Source organism: Apus apus, chromosome 19, assembly GCF_020740795.1.
Source record: "Apus apus isolate bApuApu2 chromosome 19, bApuApu2.pri.cur, whole genome shotgun sequence".
NCBI lineage: Eukaryota > Metazoa > Chordata > Aves > Apodiformes > Apodidae > Apus > Apus apus.
In genome coordinates, this window is record NC_067300.1 from 305,069 (window position 1) to 314,237 (window position 9,169).

The 9,169-nt window shown below is 61.4% G+C and overlaps 1 protein-coding gene across 1 annotated transcript; it reads right to left on the reverse strand.

Annotated features, from left to right (window-relative positions):
• Nucleotides 1-1,349: 1,349 nt before the first annotated feature.
• Nucleotides 1,350-5,792, reverse strand: LOC127392567 (POU domain, class 5, transcription factor 3). The gene is made up of 5 exons (XM_051636689.1): nucleotides 5,310-5,792; nucleotides 3,511-3,622; nucleotides 2,977-3,107; nucleotides 2,286-2,450; nucleotides 1,350-2,012 (listed from the first exon to the last, which is right to left on the reverse strand). Exons 1-5 carry the CDS (start codon nucleotides 5,790-5,792, stop codon nucleotides 1,761-1,763), a joined length of 1,143 nt encoding a protein of 380 aa, XP_051492649.1. The 3' UTR covers nucleotides 1,350-1,760.
• Nucleotides 5,793-9,169: the final 3,377 nt, after the last annotated feature.

Below are 9,169 nucleotides of genomic sequence, written 5' to 3' on the forward strand. Positions count from 1 at the left end.
CGGGTGCGATGTCCCCACCCTGCGGGCAGGCAGGGACACGGCCAGCCAGGGGGATCCCACCCCCTGGGGCTGCCCCCAGCCTGGTACACACCCATCCCTTTGCAGGGTCCGCAGGTACCCCGCATCAGCTGCCTGCCAGGACCCTGCTTCAGCCCAGCCCACGGGAGCAAACCCCTGGTCTACTGGCACCGACCTGAAATGCTTCTGCTCAGGGGAAAAGTCACTCAGGGGCTTTCAGACTGCCGGCGAAAAGTATCACCTCCAGACACCTGGGATGACTGGGCTGGCACCACCTGGCATAGCCACTGCACAGACGGACCGACAGACCATAGTGTCCCTCGCCCACTGGCACCACACTGGCAGCCTCCAGTTTCCCCTGCCTCTCTTCCCTGCCCAACCCAGGGCTGGGAGCTCAGCAGTTACCACAGCATCTCCACCCCATCCTTCCTGGCCTGTTGCATCAGCCTGCAAGATCTCACTGGGCTCCCACCCTTCCCAAAAGCAGCTATGGAAAAACCAGCCAAAACCAGGTGGAAGGTGACCCCTTCATCCCCAACATCTGCTTTGGGGGGGACACAGCCCCGATAAACTGGTGTCTCTTCAGGGCCAAGCTGCCACCACCACTCCTGGTGGCTGGCCAGGCTGCAGGCATTTAAAAGCTGGGTGTTGCTGGGGACAAGCCAAGAACCACTTGGGTGCACTGGGCCAGCCCCACCGTGCCCCCACATGCAGCCAAAGCTATGTCACTGGGCACCCTGCATGAGCAGGGATGCGGGGAGGCAAGGAAAGGGTTAACTTGCTCTCATGCCCTAAAGAACTGAGATTTATTTTATTGCCAGGGGGAATGTGATTAAGGAAAAAAAAATATAAAAATCATCAACTACAGCAGGCTCAAAGGCACAGGGGTCTAGCAGCATGGACAGGGCAGTGTCAGCCCCCAGAGCTGGTACCCCCAAGGGAAAGATGGTCTCTGGGCAGCTGGGCTGGGGCAGAGAGACAATGACTGGAGAGTGGAGGGCTCCCAGCTCCCACATAAGCCCCACCAGCCTGTGCACAGGTGGATTAAGGTCTCCTGCGTTAAGGTGGGCAGGGTGGCTGGGGCTGTGACATTTCCCCCTCCAAGGCTCCCCCCTTCCCCCATCTCCAAATCACCCTGGCTGCCTGGGCAGGTGGGCAGAGCCACGGGGACCCCTGCCCTGGGCACAGTACCCCAGCCCCGCTCTACATGACAGGGAGGGGGCACCTGGGAAACTAGTCATCACTACAAAGATTTTTGCTTTTTAAAACTACAACCAAAAACCGTTTTTAAAAAATTAACACCCTTCCCCCACCCCACCTCCCCCCTCAAAAAAAAAAAATCTAGAAAAATACTTATTTTGGGTCTTGGAGGAGAGCAGCTTGGCTGGGCTGGGTGCAGGGGCCCTGCTCAGCACCCCAGGCACATCTGGCTTTGATGGGCTACAGTGAGGCAGAGGCAGCTGGCCCCCTAGAAGCGGTAGGAGGGGGGCAGACACTGCTGGAACCAGTAAACTCACATAACTGGGAAGGGCTGGGAGCAACCACAGAGGGCAGGCACCATCCTGGGGCTGGGATCCCAGCCCTTCCCCTGCCACGCCAAAAGCTTCAAGGCAGCCCAGCGAGGGCCTGGGAGCAGGGCTGTGCCTGTGCCTTCTCAGGGCAAAGTGGGGAGGAGCTGCCCCCAGACAGCCAGCCCAGCCACCGTGTGGGGCAGCACCACGCCAGCCCCCGCAGCCCCCGGTTCAGTGGCTGCTGTTGTTCATGGACAGCCCAGACTGCAGCGCTTGAGGGAACATCTCGGCTTTGTGAAAGGGAGGCATGTAGACGGGAGGGGAGGGTGCCAGGCTGTAGCCCTGGGACGTCACTGGGATGGGCAGGGTGGTGGGCACCAAGGACTGGTTCATGTCGTACATCACCCCCTCCGCCTCGTTTCCGAAGGGCAGCAGCAGCCGTTTGCCTTTCTGACGCCGGTTGCAGAACCAGACCCGGACCACCTGCAAGGGAGGGGAGACAGAGAAGGGTGAGAGGCTCGACCCTCAGCACTGTGGTTGACAAGAGACCTTGCTGCTGCTGGGATCTCCACAGCACCCTGACCCACCAGCACAGCACCCTCCCTTGCCACAGATCCTCCTGGGGCTAGACTTGGACAGGTCCATGGTAGCTATCAGCCCTGGTCACTTTCGCACAGCTTCCAGTATCGAACTGGCCTGATGCAGATGCTGCTGCACAGCTGCTTGGGCAACCACCCTGCAAACCCTCCCACCTACATCTTTGTCTAGGTTGAGGTCCTCAGCGATCTGGGAGATCTCCTGGGGGCTGGGCTTCACACACTTGCGGAAGAAGCTCTCCAGTGTCCCCTTCACATTGGTCTCGATGCTGGTCCTGCGTTTTCTCTTCCGGGCTTGGGCCAACACTTGCTCTGCATTGCACATCTGGAATGAGAGGCCACACGGCTGGTTGAAGGGCTGACAATGTTCCCACTAGGCTCTGGACACACCACCTGGTTGCAGAGGTCTGGGAACAGGCTTTGTCCTTGTGACTCTCCACCAAGTGTCACCCCACTGTGACTGTAGCTACTTGCAGTGTACCAACACTGCCTGCAGCTGGTGCAAGGGGGGATGGACCTGTCTTTCTGCATCCCTCCAGACTCCCCAGGGAGCAGCAAGCTGCACTTCCAGCTCAGCTGAGACTCCAGCAGGACCTGGCTGCAAGGACAGGAGCTGCCACAGTTGTCACAAGGTGCCACCATGGCCTTTGGGCTCCCCCCAGCCTGGCAGAAGGTGATACCCTGAGGTTCACCCCACAATCAGACCAAAGCTGTGGCAGTGAGACACTGCTATGGCACAAGTTGCCTGCTGACACCTCCTCTCTCCCCGAAACCGTATGTACAAGGGAGGAGAAGCTGCAGCTTGGTAGATTGTTGATGTGCAGTGCCCCCCAAGGCCCCCAGCCCTGTACCTCTTGCATGTTGTCCGTGTTCTCTGCCTCGTTGAGCCAACGCTGCAGCAGTGGTTTCAGCTTGCACATGTTCTTGAAGCTGAGCTGGAGCGCTTCGAAGCGGCAGATGGTAGTCTGGCTGAACATCTTCCCTACATGGGCAGGGGGGTGTCATATTTTGCTCCTGCCCCCATACCAGAGGATCTCCCACTCTTAGCAGCCCCCCACCCCCAGGGTCCCCTCCCCCTGCAGCAGCCCTTTTCACTGGGGATGGGGAATCGGGAAAGGCACTCTGCTGCTACAGCAGGGATTTAAGAGGCTGTAACACTCGTTAATAAGCAGCTGTAGCTGTTCTACACCAGCTCCTTGTACTGATCCCTTCCAGCCTGAGTTGCAAGGAGGGCCAGGGAGCCCCCGGAGCTGGTGTTCATTGCCTCCTTTGCTGGCCGTTAAGGAGCAGAAATCTCCATTGCCCAGGTGTTCCACCGCCCTCCCAGGCGTCTCCCTTCCCCCCACGGTGGGGTGGGCGGGGCAAGACCCTCACCGGACTCTTACCGTAGAGAGTGCCCAGGGCCAGCCCCACGTCAGCCTGAGTGAAGCCCAGCATGATGCGCTTGTGTTTGAGGTCCTTAGCAAACTGCTCCAGCTCTTCCGAGGTTGGTGCATCCTGGCAGGGACAGAGAGGAAAAAAAAATCGAAGAGGGGACAACTTGGGCCCAGGGGCTGCCACGAGCAGGCTCGGTGAGTGTGTTGGGGCCAGCGTGGGACAGGGATGGGACAGGAGAGGACACCCACCAGCCACTGCAACTGTTGTGCAACGAGGTCCTTGGGGCGATGGGGTAGGTGGCAGAAAGGATTCTCCCCCCTAACCATTTGAACAAGGGGCTCTGCTCAGGACCCCCCAAAGTGCTTCCAGCCCACGCAGGACCCTCCGGATACTCCACCACTGTGTACACTGCTCAGTTCACACTTCGCTGGGTGACACAAGGACCCGGGGAAAAGAGCGGGTGTCGGGAGCGCCCAGAGCTCCTCCTCTGTCCCAACATGCCTTGGGAATGTCCCCTCTGGGGCTCAGTCCTCATGGCCAGACCAAAGCCAGCACTGATGGGCACATTTGTAGTCCCCAGTCCCACACAAGCAACACGTCCCCACGGGCTCAGCTGTCCGTGGGCAGCCCGTCGCTCAGCGCCCGAGGCAGGTCAAATGCTTCAGACGAAGAGAACTATGGAAGCGCCCATGACTCCCGTGCCATTCATTCAAACGCCTCTGCAACAAATAAGCCCTTCCTTTTGATAAGCCGCTTCCCCAGGTGCTTCCCTTCATTTCTGCAGCGCAACCTTAAACTGCCGCAGGGGTATTTTTCCGTCTTTTAATCCATTTCCATATTAGCAGCGTAATTTCATATTTTACTGACGTCCCCGTCGTCTCGGCTTTTAATCCCCAGCGCACACCGGCAACAAGACGCCAGGACCATCCCGGCCCACACCCTCCCCCCGCCAGAAAAATCCAACCCCCCCCCGCACACACCTTCAAGGGACGCGCATCCCCCCACGCTCCCACCCCGAGCCCGGCGTGCGGGGGAAGCTCCCGGATCCCCGCGGCACGTCCCGGGCAGCAGCTCAGCACAAACCCAACCAACGCACGCGAAGCGACGCGCAGAGACTCAGCACCCAGCCCCGGCAGCATCCGCCGCTGCTCCCTCGAGGCATGGTTGCTTGAAAGGGACGGGTGTGAATTATACCCAGGTTTATAATACTAAAAAACAACCCAAAATACATCTGCCGGTCATGCTTGTAACGATAGCTGCTCCCCCCGCGCCCCGGCAGCCGTCGGTGCCCGCGGAGCCCCGGGAGGAGCGCCCGGGGCAGCAACCGCCGTCCGCGCAAGGCAGGGGGGCTGCGGGAGCCGGAGGGGCAGAGCCCGAGGGGGCCGCGCTGCTGCTTCGGCGTCACGCACAAGGGGCGGTCGTGCAAGCCTTACTTCTAAAGGACGGTCAGCACATCTCAAAGCTACCCCATAAGTCCCGAAAACCACCTTTCTCATCTCCAACTTCTCCACGGGGCGCTGCCCTCGCGAAACCGCTGACCCCGTCAGGACGAGCCCAACGATGGGACACGTCGGGCCGGTCTCGGGCTTCTCCCGAGAGCACGGGCGGAGATAACTGGCTGGACGGCGCCGGCGGGGTCCCCGCTCGCCCCCGCCCGGGTGGGCAAGCAACCTCCGCCCCGACGGGGCGGCCCGGCAGCCAGCACAGGCTCGACTACCGGCAGCGGGGCGCGGAGGGAAGCGCGGTCCCACCGAGGGGGATCGGCTTTGCGGGGCAGGGGAGTGCAACCCGTCCCGTCGGATCTCACCTCGTCGCCGCTGTCGCTAGACTGTCCACCCTCGCTGGCGGCCCCGCTGGAGCTGCCGCTGCTGCCAACGCCGGAGAGGCCGCCGGAGCTCGGCTGCAGGGCGGCGGGGCAGAGCTGGGGGCTGGGGAAGGCGGCGGCGGCGGGCCCGGGGAAAGGCGGGCCGGGCAGAGCGGCGGGAGCGGCGGGCCCGGCCCAGGGCGGGGCGGGCCAGGCCGGGCCGCAGCAGGCCGCCCCGCGGGGCTCGGGCGAAGGCTGGCTGCAGGGCCGGCCCGGGCGAGCCTCCGTTTTGACAGGCGGCCCGGCGGGAGGGGGCAGCCAGGCGCGGGCCGGCGGCGGGTCGCGGTTGGCCTCGGGCTCGGCGGCGAAGGGGAAGAAAAGCGGCTGGGCGGGCGCCCCGTCGAAGTTGCCGCGGGGAAAGGGCGGCCCGGCGTCGGGCAGGATGCCGAAGGGGGCGGCCGGCAGCCCCCCGTCCGGGCTGAACATGCTGCCCGCGGCCCTAGGGCTCCATGCGGGGGCTGCGGGGCTCGGCCCGGCCGCCCGCCGGCCGCTGCCTCCCTGCTGCGGCTCCGCCAGGGCCTCTGAGAGCTGTGGGGCCGGGCCGGGCCGGGCCGGGCCGTATGGAAATGGACCCTGGCCCCATTGGCCCCGCATCGGTGGGTCGGGCGTGAACTTGATCCCACCGGGGGGGGCGGGGTGCCCGGGGGAGAAGGTGCGACAGGAGGTGGCTACGGTCCGCACCCTGCCCTCGGGCCGCGGGAGAGGGGGCCAGCGACCCGCTGCGGGGGCTCGTCCCGCTCCGGCCCCGCGTGCGGCGAAGGGCAGAGCCCCGCGCAACAGCTTTTGGAGGTGCAGACGGTACAAGCGGCTCCAACTGTCGCTCCACCTGGGAAGCACCCAGATGCCGCAGGGGTCGGACAGGGGAAGGGATCCGAGTTTGTTTTGGGGAGCAGGGGTGCGATGAGGCCGGGGCACAGGCGCGGTCCGCAGCCTGCTGGAGGCTGCAGCAGCACGGACGAGCCCTGGTTGCCATTGCAGTGTCAGGGCTGTAGGGAGTTCAGCCGTTCTTTCTGCCCCGTGGCTCCCGGGGGTGCCCTGCAGAGTGTCTTGGTGGATGGAGCTGGGGCTCCCTTGCTCGACATTCACACTGTCCCTGTCCTCTTCCTTGACCCGCAGAGACAGGCAGTGCTTGGTGGGAGAAAGTCCATCCTGGTGGCCTGTGCTGGCAGAGCCCTGGGGGTGCAGTGGGTGCTCAGTGCAGCCCTGACCATTGGCCCCCTCCGCTCCACAATGGAACCCACTTGATATTTTCATAGCATCATAGAATCCCAGACTGGTTTGGGTTGGAAGGGGCCCTAAAGCTCATCCAGTTCCAACTGTCGTCCCAAAAGATAACTGACATTGCAACCCCCCTGCCATGGGGACAACACTTTCCGCTAAGCCAGGTTGCTCCAAGCCCCATCCAACCTGGCCTTGAACACTTCCAGGGATGGGGTAGCCACAGCTTCCCTTGGCAACCTGTTCCAGTGTCTCACTACCCTCATAGTGAAGCATTTCCTCCCAATGTCTAATCTGAATCTCCCCTCTTCCAGTTTTAAGCCATTTACCCTATTTTAAGGCCTTTCCTCTCACACTGCCCTGCACAATGGCCTTCTCAGGGCCAGCTCCAGGCATTTTCCCCCTTTCCTCCATCCCACCTCAGCACCAGAACATTCCCTGATGCTCTGCTTGGTTTGGCCTGCTTGATGCCAGCTCCTGGGTACTAGCAGGCACTGGCAATGTGGGCACTCCTGACCCCGGCTGGAGCGGGACGAGGGGAGTCCTGCTGGCAGCACCGCTCCCTGTTTATTAACCCAGATTACCGGGAACTTGTGGCTGTCTGGCGCTGGAGATATGCTCGAGAGATAGGACGGAGCAGCCTCCCCTGCTGTGGTGGGATGGGGCTGTTGGCCACCCTGGGGAAATGTGCTGGAGGCTGGTTATGAAGGACTTGCTTTAGGTCCAGAGGGGGCTGGGTCTTGCATCATGGGTCTTGCACCCAGGGACTGGCAAAGCAGGTGCTGGCACCCAGGTTGTAGAACTCAGTGCCAGCAGCAGATCCTGGCCCAGCACATGGCACGATTGCACATTGCAGGGAGTGGAACAGCCTTCCCCTGTATATTCCTGTAAATAAAGAAAAATAACTAAGAGGATGAGCTGGAATTACAGCCCTTTCTGACTCCTGGCTGGGCATGAGCCAGGCTGCTTGTCCCACTGTGCCTGCCTGCTCTGGGGAGGGGGCAGCCCCAGGGGAGAGACTGAAGGATGCAAAGGCCCATCAGCAGGGATGTGGACCACCCTGAGTGAGCTCTGCAGCTGCGGGATCTGCCGAGGGGAGCTGCCGGCCCGGCCTGGTGAAGTACCTTCCCCTGTGGGCACTGAGCCCAGCCATGCCAAGGGGAGAGCTGAGCCCCAAGCTGTGCTGTGGGGGTGCTGGCACCTGCCCCATGGCCTGCCCCACTGCCTGCCTGCTGCCTGCCCCTCTGCCTGCCCCTGCCAGCGGGCAGAGGAAGTCTCTCTGCGGGATTCCAATGGCAGCCATCAGCTCTGCTCCTCCCGGGCTCCCGCTGTGGCCCAGGGTTTCAGAAGCTCCTTGGCTGGGCAGTAACTCCCCTTCCCTTTGATTTATTGTTCCCGGACTGGACGTCCTCCTCCTGCCAACCTGCTCTTTCCCTCCATCCCCCCAGGAAGCCCTCAGCCCCCCCAGCCCGCCGTTGCCTCAAACGCATTCCTGCTGCCTTTCATATACAGGCAAAGGGGAAGGGAGACGTTGACTTTGAACCGGCTCCTTTGTAGGAGCGGGGCCCATTGTGGACCTGATGATTTTAGCTGGGGGATGTGGAGTGAGTCAGTGGGGTTTCTCAGTGCGTGCCCCCCCTACATTTCAATGGGGCAAGTTTGGGGGGCTGTGTGAGGTGCTCAGTTATTGTGTGGGGTCAGCATGCACCACTGGCCGGGGCTTGGCCATCCATCTTTAGAGCACAGCATCCTGTCTGCTCCAGGAAGAGGAAGGATGTGTCCCTCCATGACCCTCATGGCTGGAGCTTACTCTTGCTCCAGGCTCAGGCTCAGCTCTGTGGTCTGTAAGCCAGCCAGGTTTGGAAGGGATCCTGCTAGGAGAAGGGGAGCAGAAGGAAGCACATCTGTCCTCCCCAGCTGGGGGACAGAGATGTGCATCCACTTGTCTTTCCTATGCTGAATGTGGCAGCGGTTTGGCTTGGAGACAAGATTTTAAGAGGATGTATGACCACAGATGATGTTTTATTCACTGTCAGCCCACCATCTCCTGGGGCAGGTGATGGCAAAGTCCTTGGGGCTATGCTGGATCTCACAAGTTTCATAACTTGGTGGGATGCAGCCTTGCACATGGTGGGTCAGGGCCTGTGATCAGGAGCCAGCAAGTCTTCATCCCAGGTGGGTGAGAAGGACTTGGAAGTGAGCTCAGCTTCAGAAGACTTGTCCCTAGAGGAACTCCAAGGCTTGTCCATGGCCCTGTAGTATGCTTGGCTGCAGCTGGCATGGGTGGACCTTCCGTGCTTCCAAATCCAGCTGAGATGAAAATCCTGAGGGATGTTTTGGTCTGGTTCTGCCACCTCATTAAAAAGTCTGCATTACAGAGCCAGGGGTGTTATGTGGGTACCATCCCGCACTGCAGTGCCTGAACCCGTAAATCGGACCTTCCTGCTGTTTTACAGCTGGGGAAATTGAGGCACGAACAGGCTGTGGCCAAGCACAGGACCTGCCCCCCGCCCCAGACTGTCCTGGGATATCTGCAGCACAGAAATGGTGTCCCAGGACAAGTGACCTTTCTGTGGCCAGACGTG